Source organism: Nematolebias whitei, chromosome 19 (genome assembly GCF_014905685.2).
Source record: "Nematolebias whitei isolate Nwh7 chromosome 19, NemWhi1, whole genome shotgun sequence".
Taxonomy (NCBI): Eukaryota; Metazoa; Chordata; class Actinopteri; order Cyprinodontiformes; family Rivulidae; genus Nematolebias; species Nematolebias whitei.
In genome coordinates, this window is record NC_056516.1 from 25,212,662 (window position 1) to 25,240,162 (window position 27,501).

Genomic DNA, 27,501 nt, shown 5'->3' on the forward strand with positions numbered 1-27,501 from the left:
GTTAAATGTACAAACAACCAAGAACAGAAACAAATTGACACATCAGGATAATATCAACAAAAAAAGTAGGAAAATGAGACGTAAAATTTCCAGTAAATTCCAGAAAGCTAAAATGATCAAAATATGAGTAAATAAAACCAACATCTAATGTAATTACAGATAAACACAAGGATACAAAATGTTAAGTGGTAATCACAACTAATGCATTGAACAATAAATATATATATATATATATAAAATTTAGGCTACAAGACATGCAACTTTGCAGATTTTTATTTATTTCTAAAAAGCTCTTACATGCTTTTATTTAAAAATTAACACTATTATTTACAATGATCGTAATAAATATGTTTTCCCTAATGTTTGAAGGTTGAAACATATTTAGCAAGCAAAATGAAATGGTCTGTCTACCCTCATTTTGCCCATTTATGTTGCGATGAAGCCCTCTTTTCTAACAAAAATCTGGATTAGACACGTTAAAGTACAGAGAGAGGAAAACAAGAAATCAACAACAAAAACCACATTCTTTCCACCTCAGCATCTCTACTATAACAAGGAGTGTTCAAGACAAATAACTATTTTGCCTGAGAACTGACAAGCAACACAGATGAACTGTCGCCAAAGCCTGTTTCTTTGACTCTATTTACAGAGTTACAAGATTTTACAGTAAAAACATATGATATGAAATCTAGACAGTCATAGATGACACAACAGACACAATTAAAGAAACATAAAGACTTCAGCTGTTTTTTCAACCTTCACATCTTTAAAATGCTTTTTTTCGTTGGTGCTCTGTCAAATTTAGTTATAAAATTAGAATAAGTAGATCTCATAGTACAAAATTAAGAGGAAATTGTTCTGTTAAGGCCAGAATAAAGAGCCCAATTTTTTTTTTACACATTTGAGTATAAAAAAGGCTAAATAATCAGCTTATAATATGAGACAAACCCACAAAGCAAGGCTGCAGTTGGCATGATGAACCAGAAACAATGGAGTATACGGTACAAGGCAGCAGAGTTTGAACTATACATGAATTGATTAATGAACACAAGAACTTGATGTACAGAAAAAATGAAAAACGTGGAGATGTGGGACTGAAAACTGTCCAGATATGAATCTACTCCCTGCCAAAACAATCAGAAGAAAGTAAAGTTTTATTATTAAGTTAGAGTTCCACACAGAGGTGTCTATAGTGGACAAAAGATTTAGGAGGAGTGGAGGAAGCGGTTGAAGGCGTTGTAGGCTGACTCCAGATCGAACAGCATCTGACGAACCTGGTTATCGTCCAGCTCATCTGAGGCAGACATGCCACTGAGGGTGGACAACCTGTGACAAAAAGGCAATTAAAGATGATTAATATTACAAAACATTTAAAATACCACTGAGGCCAAAATGTTTTATGCTGTCCTGTTGAAATCCAAAGACAAAACTTGAATATCACATGTAGTAATGGTACAACTTGTACTCTTTAATAATGTTTTGTTGGGGTAAATTACTATGATTGTCTATTTTATATGATGATAGTTGAATTTACCAAAGGAAAATAAGATTTGGCATTGAACAGGATTTATTATAATGAATGCTATAAGTGTTTGGTGAAACTAACCAGAGGTTAACTTTGTCTTTTGCTTCGGAATCTGGAGGCATGTTGCTCATTCTGTTCATGGTTTCCATCAACTCTCTCAGGTCTGGTTGGATCTGAAGCCAAAAAAATCATTTTGTCAGCTAATGACAATTGTTCCTATATTACATAAAAAAAAGTTAAAAGTACCTCATCCATGGCTCTGATCTCCAGTCTCAGTTTGTCCATCACAGTAATGAAGAGCTGAGTTTTAGAAATGTTGGGGGAAAAATGAAAATCTTAGAACACAGAATATTTGGAAATATCCATTTCTTTAAGAAACAAAAATTAAAGTTGGCAGCATGCGCTCACATTTTTAACCATTGTTCTGAACAAGTGCAGTTTAATCTGAACGCGCTGACTTTTTTGTTTAGTAATATAATGTATAAATTTGATAATAATAATGAAACAAAAAAAAAAACATACAGAAACTATGTCTGCAATGCAACGGTTCAGGTTGCCCTTGTCATCCTTGATGGTGATTGGCCGATCCTCTTTAATCCTCTCCATTGCTAGTGGGCAGTCAAGCTAAAAACCCCAAAAAGACAACAGTAAACACTTTAAAAATAAGAAGTCTAAAGATTATCTTCCGTTAAATGCTTCATATAATGCAAATGAGGACTCACTCTGTACTTTCTACAGAAATCGTCGATGGAGCCAACATCAGAGCCCTGCACCTGTTTGAAAGCAGCCTTATACTGAACCAGGAGCCTGGAACAGGAACCAGTGTACCTGAAAACATAATTTCATCCATGTTAATAAAATGTGCTTTTATAGTTTATGTGGTGTATTAGCTGAAGTGTTACTTACTCATTAGGTGTTACACAGTCTTTAATGTAAGCCTTCTCCAGCCCCTGCAAGGTCTTCACGACAGCAAACAATTCTGCCATGTTGTCAAACCTTAAACAGATTTTTAAAATGTTGCAATCCCACAAATCTAGTATATATTAAACTCATATTACAGAAGTAGATGGCAGTATATTAACGCTTACTTTTCTCGTTCCCTTGCATTTTTGTAAAGTTTCACTTCCTGAAATGAAACAATTTAGAGTCGCACTTATTCTTGACCTCATGTTAAACTTTAAACGTATTGATGGATTTCTTATAGTTCTTGTTAAAACAAAAGAATAAATGAAATGCAGATTTTTTTTTTAAGTAAATGTAAGCAAAAATTCTGAAATGTAAAAAAATTAAGATGACTATTTTGTGCTTCTTTATGGTTTCCAAAGCAAAAACAGTTCTATATCCAACTGTTATATTTACCTCATACAACTCGGGTTTATTAGCTGGAGCTGTGAAGAGAAAAGGATTATGCATAATAATACTGAACTTGACTTTTGAAAGGAATTTGTTCAGTCTGAATACATAAATCTCATATCTTACCTCCACCCACTCCTCCTGTACCTGCTATACCATGGAACATGACGCTGATGTATCAGGAAATGGTCTGATATTTAGATATAAGCAAATAAATATGTAATCAGAAATCAAGTTTCTTAATAATGACTAAGTAACTTTCTGGGGTATGCCAGGACACAGTCAAATTATTATAAAACTTACAGTGAGCGCTGGTTATACAAGCAAAATGCTACATTACCAAAGTCTATTAGGACTGCTTTTATCTGGTCATATTACGTAAACATTAATAAATTACTAAATCTTGTTTTTAAACTGAAGAGTGAGTAATTTACTGTTACAGTATCCACCAGATAGTTCTATGAAATCATGTGACATTGTACTTGGCCCAATTATTAATTACAGTTCAGGGGAGTCGAAATCAAGAAAAATGCGGTCATGATAAATTTCTTGGCCAAGCACTCAAACTAAATGAAATCTGTAACTATTAGTTTACCAAAGAAGAGAGCATTTAATCGGCAGTATATTAATTTATTACCGAACTAACCCTGAAGTTAGCTGTCGAAGCTAACTCCTTAGCACTTCCCTTATGATTTAGGTAAACTCGGTCGAATATATAATTATTTTAAACATTCAACGACGTTAAACAAAGGCTTACTGTAAAAATCTACAATAAAGCTCCAGTATTTTCACGGTGTTTCAATGGGCAGCTAATAAACAAAATTAAAAACACTTTTCTTACCCTGTTAACAAAACCCTGGGACGTCAATGTAAACACACCCTCAACGAAGACCTTCACACGTCAAGCTACTAGACGTCTATAGCGCCTTACTAAAAATATAAACCATTATTTTTAATAAAATGTGTACTTTTGATATATTTATAGTCATTGAAGATGAGCTATTTATGACAATAAATTGTTTTTATTAAGTCTTATCGAGTTTTGATTTATAGTTAGGCAAACGATAAGGGCAGCCCGGTATTGTGGCGGCAGAATCAAAATAGAGTGGGATTTGAACGTTCTTCGTTTTGTCAACATTAGGTGAGTTAAAGAAAATATAGAGATCCTAAAATCCTTAATTGACAATGTTATGAGTTTGATAGATTACAAGAGCTTTTATTTAAAACGTGTATATAAAGAAACTAAGCTGTAAACTGTTTTAGTTCTTTCTTCAACAATCATCGTAATAAAATGAATCGTCAAATATGTTAAAGATGTTTATCATGTTATTTTAGATTTATCTGTTCTGTGAAAATGAATTATTAATTTAATTAATAAATTATACCCCCCCCCCAAAAAATGCTTGTTTTGAAAGATCAATTCAATCTTTATTTGAAATTAAAGTTTCAGGTAATTTTATAATGTTATTTTAATTATGCAGATCGTATTGTTAAAATACTTTGTGTTCAATCTATGTGTGGTTTAAATACCTCACCTCAGAAAACATGTTTGTATTTAGTTTTTTCTTTATTTTTGCCATACATGTCAATTTTACACTTAAGTCTAAATGTTTACTTGAATTAGCAGTAAAATCAGACAAATGAAAACCAACAATATGACCCTTTTGTGTTTACATCACTGTAAAGTCAAAGCAAGGATTGTGACTTTTGATTTAAAATAAACATACATTAAAAAGGTAACCTGTCAGCAGATTTTGCAGAGTAAAAATCCACATACTACCGGTATAAGTAAATTCCGCAGTAATCACATTTACGGCAGTATGAAAACATGCAAAAGGTTTTTGCAGTAACTACCAGGATATTGTAAATAAGCTTCTTGAACCTACTTTTACTGATTTGCAGTTCATTATGAAGGCCTCTAAAGCAGCGCAGCACAACTCTGCTCAAGAGGAATGTGGCGTTTGGCTCGATACGGCACAACTGAAAGGAAAAGCTAAACAGGTGATACTTGAAATAAGCTTCAAACACTCAACTTCTTTGCCTTTCAACAAATCTTTGAAATAATGCTTGAAAATATTTATTAGTAGCCTCTATTGACACTGTTACACTCGTCCAGCGTACGATAGTAAGGTAATATTTGGTATTGCACATTTTGCTTTTCAGAAACGTCTCGCCCGTCCCATCTCAAAATTGCTGAATCCCTTGGCTGAGGGTGAAGGTTACAACTTGGCTGTGGCACTCAACTTCACTCAGACCAAAGTGGAAATGCCTAAGAACAAACAGAGCGCTATGTCAATGTTTTTCACGCCTCATCGAAGAGGTACGCAGTCCGAAGTAGTCTTGTGAATTAATTTATGAAGCTGTATAAAGTGCGATTTTTTTTTATTTTGTGTTCTTGTTCTTCTTAGTTATTCACAAGATGTGCTCTTCTGAATTACCAAACCTGGATCCAGTGCAGCCCTTTTCATCGTCTATCTCCGCAGCGCCCGCCGTGAAAAAGCGAGGACGAAATGAACGTCTTGATGATCCTGGTGTAGATTGTGAGAGAGATGAAGATGTGACTGAGACTGAAGCAGCACCGTCACAGCATCAAGGAGGACATCATTTGTCTTTGCCAGACTATGAGTTTGAAGATAAAGGGTCTGAAGAGTGTCAACCACCTCAGAATAAGACGAGGCACACCGAACCCTCTTTGTTGCCAGATGACAGTCAAACACCTTTTCAAACATGGACTCAGGACTCACAGTTTACCTGCAGCCAGTTCCCAGAAAGTGAATTTGATCCAAACGATAAGAACTACACAAAGAAAAACCTTGAGAACTCTGAGAGAATTTTCCTAGACAGCCCAGTGAGTGAAGAGGTTTTTGGAAGTTTGACAGGTGCTGAAGGAAGAACATTAACTCAAATACCAGATAAACTCCATCCTCAGGCAGAAGATGAAAAAGAAAACAGTTTTTTAAATTCCCCAAAGAAGCAATATTCTGTCTCTCTTCTTGGACTTCCAGAGCACAAACAGGCAGAACCAAAAAGCACTTCACTAAAACACACAGATGGACGATGGAGCTGCGCAGGAAGAGAGGTGCATTTTGACTCAACAAGGACAAAACTGAGCAGCTCTCCTCTTCAGAAACCTCAGCAGCGGAACAGAAAGACTGATGGGAACAGCTGGGCTGCGTTGTTCACTCAGGACTCTGAGGGCTTCAGGGTGATCGCACATCGAGGTCCGACAACCAGGAGTCCACTCAAAGATGAGAGTAACATGAGCTCTGGAGGGGTGAGAAGCTGTCCTTACAAATCTGAAGAAGAAGATGACGAGGAGGATGAAATGCTCTTTACTCAAGACTCTCAGGGAAACATGGTGATCAAACACTGAAGCACATTCCTGATCTTTTTGTGTAACTTTAGTTCAAATGATGTAGATTTCTCACATAATTTTTTTCTAAATCTTTTGACTTATTTGTGCCAAAGTTGCTTTTTATTACCCGCCACTGAAAGGTCAAAATAGATGAAAATGTTTCTTCCAACAAGACCTGTGCTCATCTCTAACTAAAACAAACCACTGGACAGACTTTAACGAAACACTTAGAAAGTTTTCGATGGATGTGCATCTCCAACTGATTTAACTTTTGACACTAAATACATTCAAGATGGCTGCCACAACCATCTGACCTTGGAAAACACCAAAATGGCTACAACTCGGTCAGTTTGGCTGATTTTGATCAAATATTTGACTTTAAGCTGAGAGTCATTCCCAAAACATAGACATTCTCCACTATTGCATGAGATGATAAAATTATATTCAAGGTTTGACCAAAACAGCTAAAACTCCCACCTTTTCTCGACGTGAGATGATCTTAATCTAAGACTCGGGCATGAAAGGTGGTGAGTGATACGCATTTCTTCAGGAAATGCTAGATCTTTTTTTTTTTTTGGTGCATTTTTGAAAAAAATTTTTTTATCCGTTTGAATTTTTCATGTAAAATAAAACCCTTCACAAGCCACAGATGAAAGATTTTAGTTTTATTTAAAAAATAACAAGACTTACATCATTTCATGTAAATTCAACCTCAAGTTTTCTTTCATCTTTTTAATGTCGGTGACATTTGTGTTGTAATACAAAACAAAGTGATGTGCAGAGGCAGGAAGTGATCAAGCGTGAATGATGCTTTTTATTCTAAAGAAAACCGACATGATTTTAATTATTCTGAAATGTCTGCAGCGTCACATCTAATCTGACCCTTTTGCATTCACTTGAGCTCCTGCATCACTGAACTGTTTTATGTACGATTACGATCAAAACCACAGCTACAAAATATTAATCGCAATCTCACTAAAACATAAACACGACTTATAAACTCATAAAAGAGGTATCAAACAGAATCTGTGGTGTACAGGCTGCTGGATGTTGCGACGTGTTAATAATTCCTTATGTTTGAAAATAATAAGATACAATGATGAGAAAAACAGTAACGCTTATTTGAATTAGTTACATACTCGACTATAAACGCCTGTACCGTGTTGTTATGGCACAGACGGTAAATTTGACGTTTTAACAAAATCTGGGTTTTTGTTCGACTGTTACTTTTAATAAATTCAAAGTGCCAAAAGATTTTCTATTAAAAGTCACGAATATTGGCTCAAGGAGACGGTTCATATTTATTAAATCCCTTTTAAATCTGAATAATGACACCAAGTGGACAGTGCTGTGCAAAAGTTTAACCACCTTGTAATTATTTTATTGCTTCCAATCAGTCAGATCTTATAAATAGGTCTTGACTGAGGTCTTTCAGGCTTTCTGATATTAAAGTGTTTATTTATAATTTGGGAGGACTTTTACTGCTGCTTCGTTTTGCACAGTACTGCATGTGTTTACACTCAATCAGCCGGCGATCTCAGTGGGTTCCGTCACCAGTTTGGAGCCGTCCCAAACCGTCTTGAACTGCTCCGGGACGGGGAACTCCCTCTGTAAAACAAACCGAGGAGACGGCTGAAGCGAAGCGTCAAAAACAAAACAAAAGCACTCGTTCAGTTCCATGTGGAGCTCCGCCGCCTCGTTCCGACACTCACATAGTCGTCGTCTCCCTCTGGTATCAGGACGTTCATCTCGGAGCTCTTGGCGCTGACGATGTCGCAGCTCAGAGCGTCCTTGCTCAGGTAGATTTGGCAGCCCTCCGTCTTGTTGACAGAAATGGTGGGAACTGTTCCCAACACCTGCACATGTTTTAAGATGTTTTTTTTAAATGGCGCGTGATGGCAGCATTGTAACAAAACCACCTGCTGTTGCTCACCTGTAACTGGATTGCCTTGGAGTTGATGATCTCTACAATCCCAACAGCGTTCTCAAAAACCAGACCCAGCTTCTTGCAATTATCTGAAGAAAGAAATCCACCAATATAAGGAAAGTTCAAACAAGAGACGTTGATTTTTTATTTTTCCATACGTTTTTTGGCTTCTTTTATCCAGCCTTTTGATACTTCAAGCTTGCCTTTTGTCACATTTAGCTTTTAGCTAACGCTTTGCTTCTATCAGCTTTAGCAACTTATTTGAAGCTTTTTCAACCGAGTCATCCAGCACTCAGCATGCACGCTGCAGTTGCACAGAAAAATTCAGTTTCTAGTCCAGCTCACCTATGATGATGGAGTTGATTTTGCCCTTGATCTGCAGGGTGGAGTTGTTGCAGCTGAAGACGTACACCACCTGTTTCAGCTCGGTCTCCTCAATCAGCAAATCGTGTTTCTGCTCAAAGTTTTCCTGCGAACACCGAGGAAACAAAAAAAAAACCTGAAGAAACGCCCAACAGTCGCTGTGAGAGAGGCGAGGGGGACATACTGGACAGGTCTCCAGTCCATCACAGGGACACATAGAGACAAATGAGACCATTCACATCTAGGAACAATTTAGAGTTAACAGTTAACATGCATGTTTTTGGGGCTGCGGGAGGAAACCGGAGTATCTGGAGAAAACTCACACATGCAGGAGAGAAGTCAGTCAGAACATACAAACTAAATAAAAAGGCAGTGAGGTGGCAGCTCTAACCACTGTTCCACCATGCCAGAAAATGGAGTTTATCAGTGAAATTGGTAGTCATTTAGAAATGCACGGTGCTTCTAAATGAGAGTAGGATGGATGGATAGATAGTAAAAAAAAAATAAAAGGTAAGAAAAACTCACCACCCTCCATTTCTTTCCGTCCAGCTCTAGCAGAGGGGGTCTTTTCTGGACAGATGCTTTCGGAAACATAAGAGGCCGGGAATCGTTGTTTTTGACTGGAGATGTTTGAGAGCGCAGATTGGGGTTCTTGTGGGTCTTCTGTTCATCTGAGACATGTTTCAGACCTACAAACCAACAGGGCGAGGAGCGTTAAATACAACACCTTGAGTCTTTATATCATCCTCTGCCCCTTTTGGCCGAGCGACAGACCAACCTTTCGTGATGTCCATGCCCTGGTTGAGTTGAGTGAATAACGCTGAGTGCTGGACTGCTGCACTGTCTGCCTGAGGCTTGGAGTCATCATCATCGATGAAGACTGGAGGAGGGCCGGGGGGAGGAGGGGGACAAGGAGCACTAGGGGCTGGGGGGGAGGCAAAGAGAGAAGCAGGAGCAATGGGTCCCTGTGAGAAGAAATAAACCAAGGCTAGGGTTACATTTAGGTTTTATTTTAGTTATTATTGAGGAAAAAAAATCCTCATGTGTTAAAGGAGATCAGCTGCAGTAATAAAAATGTCCAGCAGAGGGAGTATTGCATTTAAAATGTCTTGGCCTAAATTGACAGTGATTCACTTAAATAGCTTTCTAGTTAATTCAAGGTTATTTTCAGTTTGTTCCAAATCCAATTCGCAGTTTTAAATACATTTTGTAAAAATATATAATAAAAGTTGTGGCTTTTAAATAATACTTGACAGAACATCAGATTAACTCTTATTTATTGGTTTCTATATTGAGCATTTTCATGTCTGGGACAGATTTGGTTTAACAAATAGGATGTGTGCACTAAAACTGCAGCAGAACAATCCATACACACACCTTCTCCCATTTAGAGACTTCTCACAGCTGCTGCACAAGACACACTTATTGCACGTCTTCAGAGAGCCAAACGGTCCCCCGATGTGAGAGTCGTGACGTGACCTTTGACACAAGGCGCAGGTGTTGCAGGTGTCGCAGCTCGACAAAGCAGAGCTGCCACACTAAGCTCAGCACATACCGCTGGATTACACGCAGCATGTGTGTGTTCATGTGTCTGAAGAGGAGGGGTTGTGTGTTCACAAACATAAAGCACCGCAAACGTTAACCGTACTGTGGAAAATCTGGAGCCGCTCATTATTTCTTTAGATTTTGAATCCAAGGAGATTTTCTTCTTCTTTTTATCTTATTTTCAGTCTAGCCCTTCTACCAGACCATTTTCAGATAAATCTTTTGGTGATTTCTTGTTTTGTGTTGTGATTTTAAACCATATAAAACAGAAAAAATGGATAATTTAAACATAAACATTCAAAACTCAATAAACGGACCAGAGATCTCTGTCATAAAACTTAGACCAACCGACTGTTTACTGAGTAAATATATCAACTATTGGAAGAAAATCCATCCATCCATCTTCTTTACCCGCTTCTTCCTTTCTGGGTTGCGGGGTTCACTGGTGCCCATATCCAGCAATCACTGCGAGAGGTGGGGTACACCCTGGACAGGTCTCCAGTCCATCACAGGGACACATAGAGACAAACAACCATTCACTCTCTCTCACACCTAGGGACAATTTAGAGTTACCAATCAGCCTAACATGCATGTTTTTAGTCTGTGGGAGGAAACCGGAGTACGTATCTACGAACATGCAAACTCCACCCAGAAAGGTCCCCCAGCCGGGATTCGATCCGGCAACTGAGAGGCAACAGCGCTACCAACTGAGCCACTGTGCCACCTTGGAAGAAAATACTTTTTTTAATTTTGAAGAAGTGATATTCTGTGGGGAGTTATGTAAGCTCATCTTGCTCGTCCTTTAAGTCCAATCCAGCAGGCTGTCATGTCTTTGCTTCAGCTTTCAGCTGTTTTTAATTCATCTTTGTTTGTATTTCTTGTGTTTTGGTAGGTTCGGCTGTTCTTCTGTGTTCTGTTCAAATGGTCAAACCACTAGATGTCCTACACAGTCCTTGTTTCCAGTCTCTTACCTGCATTATGTTAGTAATCAGCACCAGTGGAGCTTTTCCAGCCCAAAAATCTGTTAAAAACTGCCACATCACACAAAAATCCGCCCAATCGATATATTGTTACAGTATATTTACTGTTTGAACATGAACACACATCAGTAAAAGCCAAGGTAATTTAACAATATGTGGCAAAATGCAACAATCCCAAAAAATCTTCCCAGAGTTCCCAGCAAAATCAGAATGAAAACTGCCCAGTTGGCAGTAAACCGCCCAATCTGGCAACACTGATCAGCACACCTCTTGCCAGTACCGTACGTATAGTTCCTCGTTTTCCTGAGTTGTTTTGCTAGATTATCCTTTAGTTTCCATGCATTTAGCTGTTTGTTCGTTCCTTTGTTGCTTTGTCTTATTAAAAGCTTCATTCAAGTCCTGCCACACCTCAACGTCCACCAAATGTGACAGAGGCTGCTTATCTATAGGGACCAAGGAGACAGCTGCAATCCTGCTGAAGCATTTTATTCCCAGTTAATTCCTTTATTTCACGCTCCGAGTTGGGTACAGAGCGTAGGAACTGTGCATACATGTGTCCATATGTCAGCCTGTGGCTTTCGGAGAATAAGCTTGTCATTAAAGCTGTATCTGAGCAGCAGCTGACGGCTGTGTCGAGGTGACCAGCCCTGCAGTTTAGGTTACGGCGCGGGCCGCGTGCGCACACAGGCCCTTTGTCGGGGTCCCTCTGTGAAGAAAACCTCCATTCAAATAAACCCCGAGGACCACCTGTTCGGGCAACACTTTCGTCCTTGTGCGCACGCACGTCAGCTCTGTCGTCCCACAGCAGGCGCAACAGCTGACGCCACAGCAGGCTCTCAGGTTTCACCCTGATAGAGGAGTTGAGCGAACCAGAAGATGCAGCTGCCAGCAGCACATCTACAGCTCGGCCACGAACTTGGCTTTGTGGATTCTGTTCAATCTACACAAAAAACGATGAATAAATGAAACAAGCATTCCACCTCCTCCTAGCTATGACCGCACACAAATTTATCTCAGAACCTGTAAAATGACCTAAGTTGATTAGTGCTGGCAGCCATCTTGAATCAGGTTGACTTCAAAAGTTAATCAGCTGTAGATGGACACCGGGTTATGACTTCCTGTGGAGTTTTGTAACATTTAAAGAAAAAAAACATTACGGGCGTTCATGAATAGAATCTTCTATTTAAATTACAGCTTGAAATTTGCTTCAAAAAATGTGTTTGTGCCACCGAAAGTCAGAAAGAGCTCAACTCCTCCAACCTCCAGAAGAAAGAGGGGAGTCTGTCGAAATATTTAGCTTTGAGCCGTCGTAATCTTTGGGATCCACCGTAGGTGAGAGCCAAGGAGTTTCTGAGCGGGCATCCATAAAACCGAAGTGTTTGTGGGAGTGATGGGAGCTCTGGAAGCAGAAAAGGGAGCCACTGAGAAGATGCTCATTCATTCATTCATGCTCTCTGCAGTGGTTTATGTAACCTTGTAACTAAACATGGAAGCAAAGAGCAGGTGATGTAAAAGTACTAAAACCAGTAAATAAAAACCGAATGAAACACAGATGAGGAGTTTTCTTTGTGATCAGGCACGTTTAAGAAGCATATGATGAAAAAAATCATCAGTTTAGATGAATGTGCTGTAATGCTGAGTCAGCTTTCACACTTGTTGTTTTCCTGTTTGTAGTTTCTTCTGTATATTTTTTAAACTAACCATTTCAGCCATTTAACTATTCATAAGCAGTTTTACCAAAATTGAAATGATTGAAATTTACTTGAACATACTGTATGTGCTTCACGTTTAGCTTTTAACTACTGTACTCATTTTCTAGTTTTAGCTTTTAGCTAATGTTTTGCTAAATTTAGCTTTAACATTTTACAGATTTTAGCCGTTATATACTGGGCTGCTAGTTTTAGCTTTTATCTAATGTTTTGCTGAATTTGGCTTTATCTAACATTTTACAGATTTTAGCTGTTATATACTGGGCTGCTAATTTTAGCTTTTAGCTAATGTTTTGCTAAATTTAGCTTTACCATTTTACACATTTTAGCTGTTATATACTGGGCTGCGGCCCTGTGATGGACTTGCGACCCGTCCAGGGTGTACCCCGCCCCTCGCACAGTGATTGCTGGACATGGGCACCGGCGACCCCCGTGACCCAAAATGGAATAAACGGGTAAATAAAATGGATGGATAGATACTGGGCTGCTAATTTTAGCTTTTAGCTAATGTTTTGCTAAATATGGCTTTGTATACAATTTTACAGATTTTAGCTGTTATATACTGGGCTGCTAGTGTTAGCTTTTAGATAGTGTTTGGCCGCTGTTTAGCTAAATGTGTCTTTCAGCTATTGTTTTGTTAATTTTAGCCTTTAGTTGTTGTTTTGTTAGTTTGAGCTATTATGTGCTGTTTGACTTTTAGCTACTGGATTTGCTAATTTTAGCACAAAGCCAGTAGTTTGCTGATTTTGGGTTTTAGCTAAAAGTTTGATGGTTGTAGCTTTTAGAAACTGTTTTGCTAATGTTACTTTGTGGCTTTAGTTTAGCTTATTTTAGCTGCTGTTCTGCTTGTTTCAACTTTGTTTAGCTTAAGCTTGTTCACCAAATGTCAAGCCTTTTTGCGGGAGATGCAGTTTTTCCTGCAGCTGTCGTCGTATTTGTGGACTCACAGTCTTGCTCCACACCAATCCTGTCGTGTGGTGCTGCTTGATGAAGGACTGCATCTCAGTCCAGATGGACAGGTAGGAGCGCACCCAGTCCACATGGTGTCTGTCGCTGGGAGGGATGGGAGGCAATGTGACAAAACAAGACAGAAGTTTTCAGTCAGAGATTGATTTGATGAAAATTTTACGTTTGTGTCATTCTTTCTGCATCTGAGGCCGTTTTGTTTTTGTTGTGGAAAGGCAACCCTTAAATACAACCACGAGCTGAGTTGTGACAGATGTGGTTCAGGCTGAGGCTTGGTGGTTGGAGCAGATGTCCTCCAAAGGGACAGCTGGAGGTTCACATGTCCAAGTGTCTCTGGGCAAGACACTGAACCCCTCACTGCCTCTTATATAGTGTATGAATGTAATTTAAAGAACTGATTACTCAGATTATATTTGTAGTAGAGCGCTGTATGAATGTGCGGATGGGTAAAATATCTCACAGTGCTGTAAAGCTCTTTGAGTAGCCTGGTTAGCTAGACAGGTGCTATATAAATACATTTACCATTTATTCAAACCACTAAACTGGGAACCCTAATCTAATTTCCCATAATCAATATTACAGCTGAACTTTAAGGCAGCAGTGCTGATCTGAATATAGATCACAATTTATTTGATCATTTGAGCAAATTTTAATCCACATCAAGCCTTAAATTTAAGTGGAACCACCCATGTAAAAAAAGGGGGGTGAACTGAGTGGCATGGTGGGCATATACTGTACTCATTCATTCATTCATTCAGCCTTTATTTATACAGGTTAGTCTCATTGAGCCACGAGGACTCATTTGAGACATGTTTTAAACAAAGAACACAGACAACAATAGACAATAAAAAAGCAGCTAAAATAAAAAGCCAATAGAAGAAATGATATTAAAAAAACAGCTACATTATAAAAAAAAAGCTACATTCAATTATCTTACAAATACCGTAATTGCCGGTTTATAAGCTGCTACTTTTTTCACAGCGTATAAAAACCTCATATTTACTTTTCCTTGTAGTCCTTCAGCACTCTGTTGGTGTAGAAGGTGGCTGCATCGTTCATCTCCTTCACGTACGGACCAGGCTTCTGACTCTGAGACACAAACGATGAGGGGGGGTCTTATTTTCTTAGTGAGCCAGGATAAGCTTCATGGTTAATGGTAAACATGTCTTATTTGATGGTTTAAAAAAGATGAAAGGGAAGAATGTCTGGAAAGTATTTTCCTGGCAGCAGAGCAGGGATGACTTCAATGGTTTGTAAAAAATGAGCTGCTTTCATCTTAATAATATTTAGTGCTGATGGGAAACAGAAATATTATCTCTACATACAAATGTTGTTTATACGTTTTAAACTGAAGACCTGTTGAAACTCTTCTCTTAGCCCTGATTAATGATCAAATACAAATAAATGATCCAGTTTAGCTTCAAAGTTAGGCTGTTCATTCACTTTTATTTAAATGATAAGCACGCATGTCAGTTGTATTGATTTATTTTCAATATCTTACCACAGCCACCCAGCCCAGAGCAGGAATGCTCTCGCTGACTGCAGAGAGGTGGTTGAAGAGGAGGCTGCCGCGGTTTTGTTCTCTGAAATTCTGGATCTGCTGGATGTGATCCGAGATCGGCTTCAGGAGGTCTTGGAGCTCCGTCTGCAGGAGCAAAACGAGGACCGAATTAATACGAAGAAGGCGGAAAGGATGCAAAAAAGGCAAGAAGAGATGGAGGGATTCTTTATTTTAGTAACATACTATTTTTATTAAGCAGTGTCTGCATTTGTGTTTGCTTGTCTGTAGTGTTAGCAAAATATCTATTATATTTTAATGAAACTCTCAGAGAGCAACCATTGGATGCACATCTGCTGAATAATAACCAAACTATTTTTTATTCAACATTAGTCAGCACAAAAATGGCCGACTCCGACACTTTCACTAATAAATTCAGAGCGGTGTGGTAGTAGCTGAGAGTCATCCTCATCACATTCTCTGTGGGATCTTACAGGATTGCATGATTTCATACATTACTTAGAAGGTTTGATCAAAATGTTTTATCGATGCAAGACTATTTCTGTTTAAAATCCAGGTATGAAACGACGAGGACTTCTGGGCCTGTCATTTATTTTATTAGACGTGTTTCAGATGCTGATGCTGCCTCAGGGCCTCGCTGCGGTTCCTTCAGGACCTTGTCTGATTTTACAAGATTTTATTCGATCCTTTCAGAACATCCAGATCTGCGCTGCAGTTTCGCTCGTCGCTGGGCGGCCCTTCCCCGGCACTTCATTCCTTCAGACATTCCTCGGTTCACGGGGAGATCCCTCTGTCCTTGTAAGGCATCCTGCTCCTCCGGTGTTTACAGTTATCCCCCACATCCCCCCCTGCTCTCACCCTGATTCAAGACTACAACGTTTTATTGGAGGTTTGCACTGAACTCAACAGAACGTACAAAATTTACTGGTAACGAGCTGGAAAAGTGTTTTTTTTGTGTGTGTGTCATTTAACAACACAGAAAGAATTGATCTTTTATGACTGTTTATTAATGTTTGAATTTAGTCTAGAGAGCTTTGATTGTCATTATACATAATATATACATTGATCTCAAACATTGACTAACGCTCAGTGATAAAGACAAAAAAAAAATCAGAATTAGCCACACAAGCAGACAGAGCTCCATTCATCAGGCATGTTTAAATTGTTTAACAGGTTTAATAAATAGCTAAACATTTTCTGGTAGAGATTGGACCCAGGAATACAGACAAGCACAAGGAGCTTAAAGAAAAAACTTGAAAATTAAGTTTCATTAAACAAAAAATAAAAGGCTGACATAGAAACAAAAAATATACATGAACAAATCTCAAGGAGATGCAGACACGGCTCGAAACAAACACCGAGGGTGAAGCAAAAACTGACCGACTGGACAGAAGCTGATAAACAAGTGAAAGTGGGCGGGGCAAAAACTGATAGATGAGGAAGTGGCAGATTGCACAGAGGAAACAGAGAAAAACTAAAACACAGAAAACAGGAGCAACTCATACGGCCCATCAACAAACTAGTACACAGCAATTACATTATTATTATTCATTAATTATTATTATTAGACGGTAGATGGGGGGGGGGGGGGGGATGGGGTAGAGGCAGGGCAGCCGACTCAGAACTAGAGCTGCACTGATCCGATACCAATATTGATATCGATATTTGAAAAACCTTCTGGATCAGGTATCGTGACAATGTGACCGATCCATGACTGGGCAGATCTATTCACTCTGATTCTATGCTTAGTGCTCTGAGTGACATCACATGCTAAGTGTACTGACTGAACAAATTACAGTTGTGTTGTTTTTACATGATTGACCAAGCTTGCGAAGCTCTTGGTGTGTTAAAGTGTGCTGTTATGGTGCCGAGTTTTCAATAAATTTGTAATTCAGTACACTCATGTCTGCATTTAAAAAAAACAAATGTTTTAAGTTAATTCAGCACTGGGTTTGTAAGCTCAATCATCCAGGTAGACAACAAAAATGGCTAATCACATGATTTAACCATTTTTGTTAATTCAGCACTGTTTTTCTGTATCGGATCGTCATTGGATCGGTGACACTAAACAGCAGGTATCGTATCGGAAGGGGAAATAAGTGGATCGGTGCATCCCTACTCGGGACCCGAAAGTCCCAGGTTCTATCCCCAGTCATTGCACATCTCATGGTGTCTCTGAGCAGCACACCCTATACCCAATTGCTCCCTGGGTGCCTTCAATAGCTGCCCACTGCTCCACCTGGTGGTGGATGGGTTAAATGCAGAGAGCCAATTTCGCCATTGTATGGAAACTTACAATGATGACAACACATAACACATTATTATTATTATTATTATTATTATTATTATTATTATTATTATTATTACAGCAATTGGAATGACTTGGACAGGAAAATACCTTGTATAACATTTGACCTTGATTTGTGATCTTGACCTTGAAGCTGCAGCGATGAAATGTGTACGCGACACACTGTCTAGTGAAGTTTTGTTAAATTATCTTGATCGGATTAGAAGTTATGGGCGAAACAGGAGACAATTTATGGACAGACAGCTGGATGGAGACTACACCATAATAGGGGACTAGTCGACTAGGACATCTCGCGAGTTTTTATATTTCACGTCGACTAGACACAGTCACTGTCCCATGCCCTGCTGTTCCCAGCCCTATACCACCCAATCCACATGGTGGATTAAATTAAATAAAACTAAGAACAGTGGGGTGGGCAGTGGTGGACTATCACCACCCACCCCACTGTTCTTAGCCTTGTTTTTTATGTGTCACACCCTTCTTTCACTTTTGCACTTTAATAATAGTTTTGGTTTTCCTGTGACTTATTTGCTGTATGATAAATGGTAGGAGCATCAATATACACCCAATGTTTTCTTGTTCTTTTTTGTTTTATTTGTTTTTTGCAAATATGACATAGCGTCTTGAGTTCCTATGACGTCATCGACTAGTCGACGTCGACTTGACTTTTATAACGTTAAGGTCAACTTTTAAAAATATGTAGTCGTTCAGCCCCTACACAATAACACGTCCTGCCTTCGACGGGCGAACAATAAATCTAAAAACAGTGAACTCCAGAAGCTACCAGAAACAACTCAAGAACACAGTCTGAGAAAAAATATGAAACTGTTGAACACAAAATGGTAAAATTTACACTTTGAACATTTTAATTTAACCGCCCCACAGCCTTTGGGGCAAAACTGTTTTCAGAAAGAAAAAAAAACATAAAACACGTGCATCAAATTCTATCATTTCATCCCTGCGTGCACAGAAGCGAGCTCAGCGTCAGAGGAAGCACAGATTTACACCATTCAAAGGAGGTCATGTGAAAAACACTTTCTAACATTAACCGTTTACTAAAAACGTTAAATATCAATTTGAAGAGTGGTTAGTGAACTTGAGTTCTCTTGACATAAAGTAAAACCACTTGAAAATGCCGTGCCAGTACTAGTTGTTCTGGGCTCTAATGAACAGAACCGAAGTGTTAAATAATAAAAGTCGGTTTGTGTTTGAGTCTTTCACAGAACAAGTCTCAGCCTGACGTACAGTCTGAGTCAGAGTTTGTGTCCCACTCTGGACTTCCCCTCTCTGGCGTCGAACACGGACAGATGACAGAGTGACCAACAGGAAAGATACAACTTGAACCAGATCCTTACTTCGAGTTCATCTTTTTAGATTGTTGCTGTAAGCGTGGCAAACTGAGGGGTTCAAATCATTGTTTCCTTAATTCCATGCTGTTTGTTTATACGTCTAGTCCCCCAAGTGTTACAAAACTAAAAGTATTTGTCTTCAGCTACTTTTAGTTTTGTAACACTTGGGAGACCAGACGTATCCAACAAACAGCAGGAAATTAAGGAAACGGTGATGGAGGTAAAATGTCTGTAGCAGGGTTTTTGTTTATCTTAATGCTGAAAATAACAATAATATTGCAATATTAGATTAATTGCAAATAGAGAAATTGCATTTCCTGCAAAAATGCAGTGTGGATGCTCATTGCACAAAACTTTGCTGAAAAACATGCTGAAATGTAGCTGAAATGGAAGAACAAGTATAAGTTAGTAGAAGAACGCAAAAAGAACACTTATTTTCTGAATTAGGTTTAAATGAGAAGAAATTTGCATAAAAATTAGGAAATTTGCACCAAAAAAAAAGCTGAAATTAGCAAAAAAGTAGGAGACATCCATGTAAAAGAGATTAATGATCTCAATGGATTTCTTCCTGGTAAAATAAAGGTATAATAATAAAAGCCATAAAGAAGCTAAAACTACCAGAAGGAAGTGGAAGGAGCTGAAATGAGCCCCCAAAAAATCAAGAATTAGCTGAAAAATATTAAATTAGCATAAAAACAGCTAAATAGTAGCTGAAATAGCAGAAAAAGCTGACTTGAAAGGCACATAATAAGCTGAAATTAGCAGAGAAAAGTTAATTAGGCTGAAAGTAGCAGGAATTACCACAAAAAACTTGAATTTACCTGAAAACAGCTAAAATTAGCTAGCAATGCTAAAAAGGTAGCTGAAAAGGTAGAAGATACTTAAATTAGCAGAAGAAAGCAGAAAGAATACAGGGCTGAAAGATGGTGAAAGAAGCAGAAAAGAGCACAAAAAAGTGGAAATTATCTGAAAAAAGCAAAAATTTGCAACAAAAACAGCTGAAAAGTAGCTAAAAAATCAGCGAGAAGCTAAAATTGCAAGAAGTGGAAAGAGCACACTTTTGCTGAATTAGACCAAAAAAAGATGAAATGTGTCCAAAAAATGTGGAATTAGCCAAATAAGCTAAAATTAGCATACAACAGCTAATAGTAGCTAAAATAGGAGAAAAAGATGAAACTTGCATAAATAAGCTGAAATGAGCAGAAAGAGTTCGAAGAAGCACAAAAATGTTGTAGTTAACAGAAAGAATCTCAAAGGATCACAAAAAAGCTGAAAAACAGCTGAAAGTAGCTGAAAAAAGTTTAAATTTGCACAAGGCGGCTGAAAGAAGCTGAACCTGAACAAAATGTGAAAGGAGCAGTAAAAGGTTGTAAACACATCTAAAGATTTGAAGGATGTAAAATGAGCTCAAGTCATTTTCTATGAAGAAAAAGTGGCAGAAAAGGCTAAATATATCAAAAAGCTAAAGTTGCACCAATACCAAAGTCATAGCACCCTTCTCCTGAACGATGTTTTGATGCATGATTTGTTAAAATAGCATAAAAATTGTGGAATGAGAAAGATGCTGAAAAACGTATGGAAGAAAAATGGCTCACAATAATGTGAATGCTTCATGAACATTCACATAAAAAAGGGAAAGTTCGGATGAGGGGTTGTGGTCATGAATAAATAATATCTTACCTGTCGTAGACAAATTTTTAAATGACCTTGGTTTAAAAAAATAAAGTTTAATTCTCTACAGACTAAAAAACTAACACTCAGCATCACTCTCCAGCTCCTCCTGGGGACCCAAAGCCTTAATGGACCAGAGACGATCTATAATCCCTCCAGTTAGTCCTGGGTCTCTTCTCAATGGGCCATGCCTGGAAAACCTCCAAAGGGAGGCATCTAGGCACCTGGCCCACCTCAACACAGCAGAGGAGCATCCAAAGGAGTCAGTTGAGGTGAGAGACATTGTTGTCAGTTTTGAATTTCACTCAAATTAGAGCAAAAATGTTGTAATATTTCTGATCGAGGTTCCCCAGGCCACACCAGAAGTGCTGCAGCTTACTGCTGCTGCCACTGTTGGAGCTTGCAAATAACCATAGAATTCTAAATAACTATGTTGTGAAAAAAACTTACTGCATCGTAAAGGTTTTTAAAATAGTGTCCCCGTGAACAAACGTGATTTTTTTAAAATTGAAGTCCACTTTAGTCTTGGCTCGACTCAGACTAGCCGTTAGCTCATCAGTCCAGTCAGGAATAAACTCTATTTTTCTAACTGAGGTTGTTAAAACAGCTATCTGCAACAGGTAAGATATTACTTATTCATTCCCTTTCCACATAACCCAACTTTAAAAGATGTGAAGTATTAATTAACATAGTTGAAGCGTTTTTCTTCTTGCCTGGTGTGAAAGTGATCAGTTTAAAAACTTGAGACATTTTGTTTTTACTTTTATTGTTCTTCAAAAGTGATTTTAGTAATAAGAATCCATCATTGGCAAAAGCCGTCAAAGTGTGTGTGTGTGTGTGTGTGTGTGTGTGGGGGGGGGGGGGTGCTGCCATATTTTAACTAATTGACTTCAGAGTGGTTTAACAAATAGTAGCACAAACGTTGGTGTTTGTTTTTTTTGGGAACAAAGATAACAGAGAGATGACAGCGTTAGAGGGTTTGTAATAAAACGTTCATCGTATTGACATGAATCTGGAACACACACATCAGTGTTAACAGGCCAGGCTGTGTTTAACGCTCTCATTCTAACACACACACACACACACCACTGACGACAGGCTCAAATATAGAACATGCCCATAAAAAGTCAGGGAGCACAAGAGAACTACGCTGAAGAGAGGCCAGAGAATTAAGGTGTGGGTGTGTGTGTGTGTGTGTGTGTGTGTGTCTGCGTGTGTGTGTGTGTGTGTGTGTGTGTGCGTGCATGTGTGTGTTATTAATGCTCTGTCATGTATAAAAGTTTCAGCTTCAAGTTAGATTGTTTTTTTTACGGTTTCCAATGTTTAACAATTGTTGGATTTTGGATTATTGAGCGTGAACTTTGGTGTTTCCAGTGTTTGTTTTTTATTTAGCCTTACAGCCCCCCCCCCCCCCCCCCCCCCCCCACACACACACACACACTTAACATCTGATGGCTCAGTCTCCCTCTCGTCATAAAAGCTGCACCCCATTCTTGTTTGCCTTCTTTGATTTTCATATCCTCCACTAAACACTTGGGCTCTGTGCAGTGAAGTGTTGCCAGATATACAATAATGCCCACCAAGTGAGCAACCCTCCTCCCCTACTGGGGGCCCATTCGCTGCCAATCACAACCCCCACTAAAACAAATGACAAAATACATTAGTTTTAAAGCGACCGTACGATAGTTTGTCAACTCCTGGCCCAGTGGACTCTGTGACACTGGGCCAGGCAACACCAACAGCGGGCCAAGCGGATGATATCATTATTAATTCTCTCACACACAGCTACCCCCCCCCCCCCCCCCTCTGTCCATGGGCATGCAGAGAATGTGTTGCATTGGCGTTTTCTTAGACACAAAGCAGACTGATCCCTCTGTGAACGGCTCTGCCCGCCGGGGAACACGGGACTGAGATCCACTTCGTCTCCGTGCTGATAAATGTGAGAAGCTTGATGCAGTGAGTGTCACAAGAACGGTGCCGCAGCGTTTCTGCTAAAGTTTTCAGCATAAACGCAACCCAAACAGACCGCAACACGGTCTCATATAAGCTTGTCAAACAACCAAATCACCAGTGAGATTAGAAGATTTTACTCTAACTGGTAATAACTTGATGACAGGTAAACCAGGACTCAACTGTTAAATACTTGCAGAGGTTGTTGTCAGTGTAATTGTGTAAATCTTGGACAGATGTGAGCTCAGCTGTCCCACAGTCAGTGGGCTTGAGTGAAAACCATCTGCTGTTGTACCTGTGCAGGTTCCTGGTGTGTGGCAGCCATCTTCAGGAAAGTTCTCTGGGTCTGCAGCGCGTCGTTCACCATCTCTGCCTGCAAGAACACATTTTAGGAATGACTCAGAGTGGTTCTGTGCAAACACCTGCATGAAGCAATTCTCTTTGCTCTTGGCTCTGCTTGAACCAGCCGTTAGCTTATCAATTAAATTTAAATTATTTCTCTAATCTGAGGTCCTTCAAGGAGACATCTACAACATGTTTCACTTAACCCTGCTTCAAAAGACCTCAATTATCCCTTGAGGTAAAATATTCTAATAAATAATTGAGCTAACCAAATCCTGAGCCTGTATCGGTGTGTGAAAAGTGTCATCACATTTTTTAAAATATGTAAAGTATTGACACCCTCAGAAAAGTTAAATGCTCAATCTATGGCAGAAATGTGAATCTGTCTGTCTGACAGGCACACTGCACAGTTTAGGTTAGCCCCGTGGCGGGCCAAAGGAACCACCACGGAGGCCTTTTCCATTTAAGGGACTTTATAAAGTTAAGTAGAATTCCTCTGACTCTGAGTTACCCACGTCTCCCTCCTCCGGTCCGTTCAGTGATGGGACACAGAGATAGAAACGCAACTATTCTGTGTTTTATGTTTCCTCAAACGCTTTCCCTCCTCTGTCGTTTTGGCTCAGGTCCAAGGACAAAACACAGGTTTTACTGCCAACTGGTGTTCTGTGAAACACACTTATGGTCCTAACAGAGGTGCAGGTCTTTAACAAACAGGAATAAAAGTTGAAGTTTCACTGATAAGGTCAAAGTTAACTTACGCTAGCATCGCTGGCTTTGCAGAGGGAGAAAAACTAACATTTGTGATTATATGTGTGCATACTTTTGAACTCACCCCCCACCACACACACACACACCTCAATATCCTTCAGTTTTCCAGACCTGTGCCTATCTAAGTGGAATCTAAAGTGGAACAATCCTTTCTGTTTATACACTGGTGCCCAGTGGGATAAACGCTGGCTGCACTGTATCCAGAAATGATCCTGTTTTAAGAGGAACCATTCTGAAGAGCTTAATGCTCCTTCGCACAACAAGTAAAACCCCTGGCACAAAATCAGACAATGTTCAATAAGGAACAGAAGATTTGATCAATTTCACTCAGACACAGTAGATAAATGGCTGGGTATTTTTAGGTTAAACACATATGATATAAACAAACTTTAGAGATGCTAATGCTAACCAAGAGACGTCAGTGAGAGGCTGTGATTGGAACAAAAAATATATTTTTGTAAATGAGGACAGCATTCCTTAAAGGAGCCTTTAGCTGCTGAGAACTTTGAACGCTAACAGCTGAACGTTTGACGAAATTAGCTGAAGAAACTGAAACTAACGTTAAAGCTTTAAGCACCAAAACACTAGCTTAAAACTAAGTGTCAAAAGGCTAGCTAAACGTGACAATTAAAAAAATTATAAGATTAGCAAAACACTAAAAGGTTAAAGTATCAAACAGTTAGCTAAAGAGTAAATGTCAAAAAAGGCTAGTAGAAGAATAATTGTTGCTACAGGCTAGCTAAGAATGAAAAAAGTAACAAAAAACTATCTGAAAGCCAAAAGTGGCAAAATGCTATGTAGAAGTTGAAAGAAGCAAAATGATAGCTGAAAGCGACAAGTAGCAAAACACTAGCTAAAAACTAAATGTAGCAAAATGCTAGTTAAAAATTATTGCTGCAAAAATAAATGCTGCCCAGAGCTAGATACAACTAAGCCAGCTAAAAACAGCAAAATGGTAGCTAGAAGTTAAAATTTGCAAAATGCCAGCTAAAATAAGCTGAAAGCTAAAATGGCAGAGGGCTATTTAAAAACATAAAATGTGTAGCTATAGCTAATGAGGCATAAGGGTAGCCAAAAGCTTAATGTAATAAAACACTAGCTAAATGTGGTGAAATACTCACCAAAAGCTAATAGCTAAAAGTTCAAAAGGCTAGCTATAAATGTAAAAAATCTAGCTTGAAGTAGCAAATAGCTAGCTAAAATCCAAAACTACAAAAAAGCATCAAAAGACTAGCTAAAGAGTAAATGTCAAAAAAGGCTAGTAAAAGAATAACTGGTGTTAAAGGCTAGCCAAGAATTAAAAGTAACAAAAAACTAGCTAAAAGCCAAAAGTGGCCAAATGCTACCTAGAAGCTGAAAGAAGCAAAATGTTAGTTGAAAGCAACAAGTAGAAAAACACTAGCTAAAAGTCAAATGTAGCAAAACACTAGCTGAATTTTTTTGCTGCAAAGGGCTAGGTAAAAAAAAAATGCCAAGGATTAGATAAAACTAAGCCAGCTAAAAGAAGCAAAATGGTAGCTAGAAGCTAAAATTTGCAAAATGCAAGCTAAAATCAGCTGAAAACTAAAACAGCAGAGGGCTACTTAAAAGCATCAAATGTGTAGCTAAAGCTAAAGAAGCACAAGGGTAGCTAAAAGTTAAATGTAATAAAACACTAGCTAAATGTGGTGAAATACTCGCCAAAAGCTAATAGCTAAAAGTTCAAAAAGGCTAGCTAAAAATGTCAAAAATCTAGCTTGAAGTGGTAAATGGCTAGCTAAAATCCAAAACTACAAAAAAACATCAAAAGGTTAGCTAGGAAATGAATGTAGCAAAAGGTTAACTAAAAATTCAAAGTAGCATAAGACGACAATAATACAGAAAGTAAAATGAAGCAGGTCTTAACAAAAAAGGTTTTATGGAAGTGAAATAAATTCTATGTGTTTCTATGGATAATAAAAAAAATTCAAACATTTTTAAGTTTTTAATTTACAAATTGAAAGCCTCCATCTCCTGTAGGAGCTGAATATTTTGATTGTACAGTTTGAATTCAGTACATTATATCAATCGCTGGGACAACTTTAGAGGACTCACATGTGTCTCCACCTCGCTTCCTATAGCTCGGCTGTAGTTCAGGTAGTCCGACACCGGACCTTTGAGTAGAACATCAAAAACCTCCACACTCTGAGACGGACCTGGATAAAGACACAGAAGTCCCTGCTTATTTACCGTCCTCATTTAAACTCAGGAACACTAAGACTGAAATTATTTGAAGTCCCAAACATTTTCGATCGCACGCTCACCTCCGTCGATGCCATTGGCACAGCTCCCATTAGCCATGCTGCCGGACGGCTGCATCGTGACGGACATTTGCTCCAGGCGAGTCACAGCCTGCTCCAGCCGCTGCATTAAACCCTCCATAGTGACGGTCCTACAAACAAAGACTAAATTATTTATTCACAGGGCTCTCGGTGTTAGAAGTCATTCTCGACATTACATTCACTTTTTCTGTTTTTACCACCCACTGCTGAAGAGAAAAAGAGCAATTATGCTTTTTCCCATGTCTGTGTGTGCATTTATTTGTCTGTCAGCAAAATATCTCTGAACTCATACGGCAGATTTTAACAAAACTCTCTGAATGGACGTCTACAACTCACTGGCTTTTGAAGCCGATGTGATTCAAGATGGCCACCACCAGGAAGCAAACTTCAACACATAAAAAAAGACTACAACTCAGCCAGTTTCACAAATACTGAGCTAAAATTTGGCGTGGTAGAAGCTGAGGATCATGTCCAACACATACTGTAAAGGAATACTTTGAAATTAGTAAAAAAAAAAAAAAACATAAAATGCTGAATGTTAACAATTAAAAAACACTAATCAAACTTAGTTGCATGTATTTTTTTTGTACCCTCTGTTAGGTTTGGGTTTGCTCGTCAAACACGAATAAGACAGACCGAACCGTGTCTCCCTCTTTAACTCTGACTAACCACGAGATAACTCAGGACTGCTTCCAATATTTATTAGTCAGCAGAGGAGGAATTCAATCCAGCTGCATGTTTACACAAACTACTGCTAGGCAACATGGAGTTTCTGATCTGCCACCACTACTCTAATGGTTTTATCTCCATCGGGTTTATTTTGCTTCACAAAATGACTTTTCTAAAGGACAGTGGAACAAGTTGTCAGCTGTTCAGACTGAATAAAGTTCCTTGTCTGTATATTTTGGTTCTTTTGTCCAGGAATTAGAAGCTGCGAGCAGCAAACACGTCCTGGTGGGCGTCATCGAGTCATCTGCAGGAAAAGTCTCTCAGCAGTGCCACATGCCGGTCACCGAACTCGGAGGTTATTTCTGGTCTGTGGGTCAAAAACATCAGATACTGGTGGGAGACTGAAAACCTGAAGAGAGCAGAAACCTGGAGAGAGCAGAAACCTGAAGAGAGCAGAAACCTGGAGAGACCAGAAACCTGAAAGAGCAGAAACCTGGAGAGACCAGAAACCTGAAAGAGCAGAAACATGGAGAGACCAGAAACCTGAAAGAGCAGAAACATGGAGAGACCAGAAACCTGAAAGAGCAGAAACCTGGAGAGAGCAGAAACATGGAGAGAGCAGAAACATGGAGAGACCAGAAACCTGAAAGAGCAGAAACCTGGAGAGAGCAGAAACATGGAGAGAGCAGAAACATGGAGAGACCAGAAACCTGGAGAGAGCAGAAACATGGAGAGAGCAGAAACCTGGAGAGAGCAGAAACATGGAGAGAGCAGAAACATGGAGAGAGCAGAAACCTGAAAGAGCAGAAACCTGGAGAGAGCAGAAACATGGAGAGAGCAGAAACATGGAGAGACCAGAAACCTGGAGAGAGCAGAAACATGGAGAGAGCAGAAACATGGAG

General features: G+C 39.0%; 3 protein-coding genes across 3 annotated transcripts in view; 1 reads left to right on the top strand and 2 right to left on the bottom strand.

The window, feature by feature from the left end:
• Window positions 1–268: 268 nt before the first annotated feature.
• On the bottom strand, window positions 269–3,781 carry vps28 (VPS28 subunit of ESCRT-I). The gene is made up of 10 exons (XM_037693683.1): window positions 3,720–3,781; window positions 3,005–3,068; window positions 2,885–2,913; window positions 2,614–2,651; window positions 2,432–2,521; window positions 2,248–2,353; window positions 2,048–2,149; window positions 1,772–1,825; window positions 1,607–1,698; window positions 269–1,326 (listed from the first exon to the last, which is right to left on the bottom strand). Exons 2-10 carry the CDS (start codon window positions 3,042–3,044, stop codon window positions 1,206–1,208), a joined length of 672 nt encoding a protein of 223 aa, XP_037549611.1. The 5' UTR covers window positions 3,045–3,068; window positions 3,720–3,781; the 3' UTR covers window positions 269–1,205.
• A 1,005-nt stretch (window positions 3,782–4,786) lies between these two features.
• LOC119425722 (aurora kinase A and ninein-interacting protein) lies at window positions 4,787–6,251 on the top strand. The gene is made up of 3 exons (XM_037693266.1): window positions 4,787–4,879; window positions 5,042–5,198; window positions 5,287–6,251. Exons 1-3 carry the CDS (start codon window positions 4,787–4,789, stop codon window positions 6,249–6,251), a joined length of 1,215 nt encoding a protein of 404 aa, XP_037549194.1.
• Window positions 6,252–7,267: 1,016 nt separating this feature from the next.
• The window catches only part of cap2 (cyclase associated actin cytoskeleton regulatory protein 2), a 23,263-nt gene continuing 3,029 nt past the window's right edge, over window positions 7,268–27,501 (bottom strand). Inside the window, exons 2-13 of the mRNA XM_037693427.1 lie at window positions 25,913–26,040; window positions 25,704–25,804; window positions 22,816–22,893; window positions 15,225–15,368; window positions 14,727–14,812; window positions 13,705–13,810; window positions 9,302–9,488; window positions 9,049–9,212; window positions 8,506–8,629; window positions 8,167–8,249; window positions 7,946–8,089; window positions 7,268–7,841 (exon numbers count right to left, since the gene is read on the bottom strand). Coding sequence (XP_037549355.1) covers window positions 7,758–7,841; window positions 7,946–8,089; window positions 8,167–8,249; window positions 8,506–8,629; window positions 9,049–9,212; window positions 9,302–9,488; window positions 13,705–13,810; window positions 14,727–14,812; window positions 15,225–15,368; window positions 22,816–22,893; window positions 25,704–25,804; window positions 25,913–26,030 — 1,419 coding nt within the window. The 5' untranslated portion in view covers window positions 26,031–26,040 and the 3' untranslated portion in view covers window positions 7,268–7,757. The remainder of the gene's footprint in view (window positions 7,842–7,945; window positions 8,090–8,166; window positions 8,250–8,505; window positions 8,630–9,048; window positions 9,213–9,301; window positions 9,489–13,704; window positions 13,811–14,726; window positions 14,813–15,224; window positions 15,369–22,815; window positions 22,894–25,703; window positions 25,805–25,912; window positions 26,041–27,501) is intronic.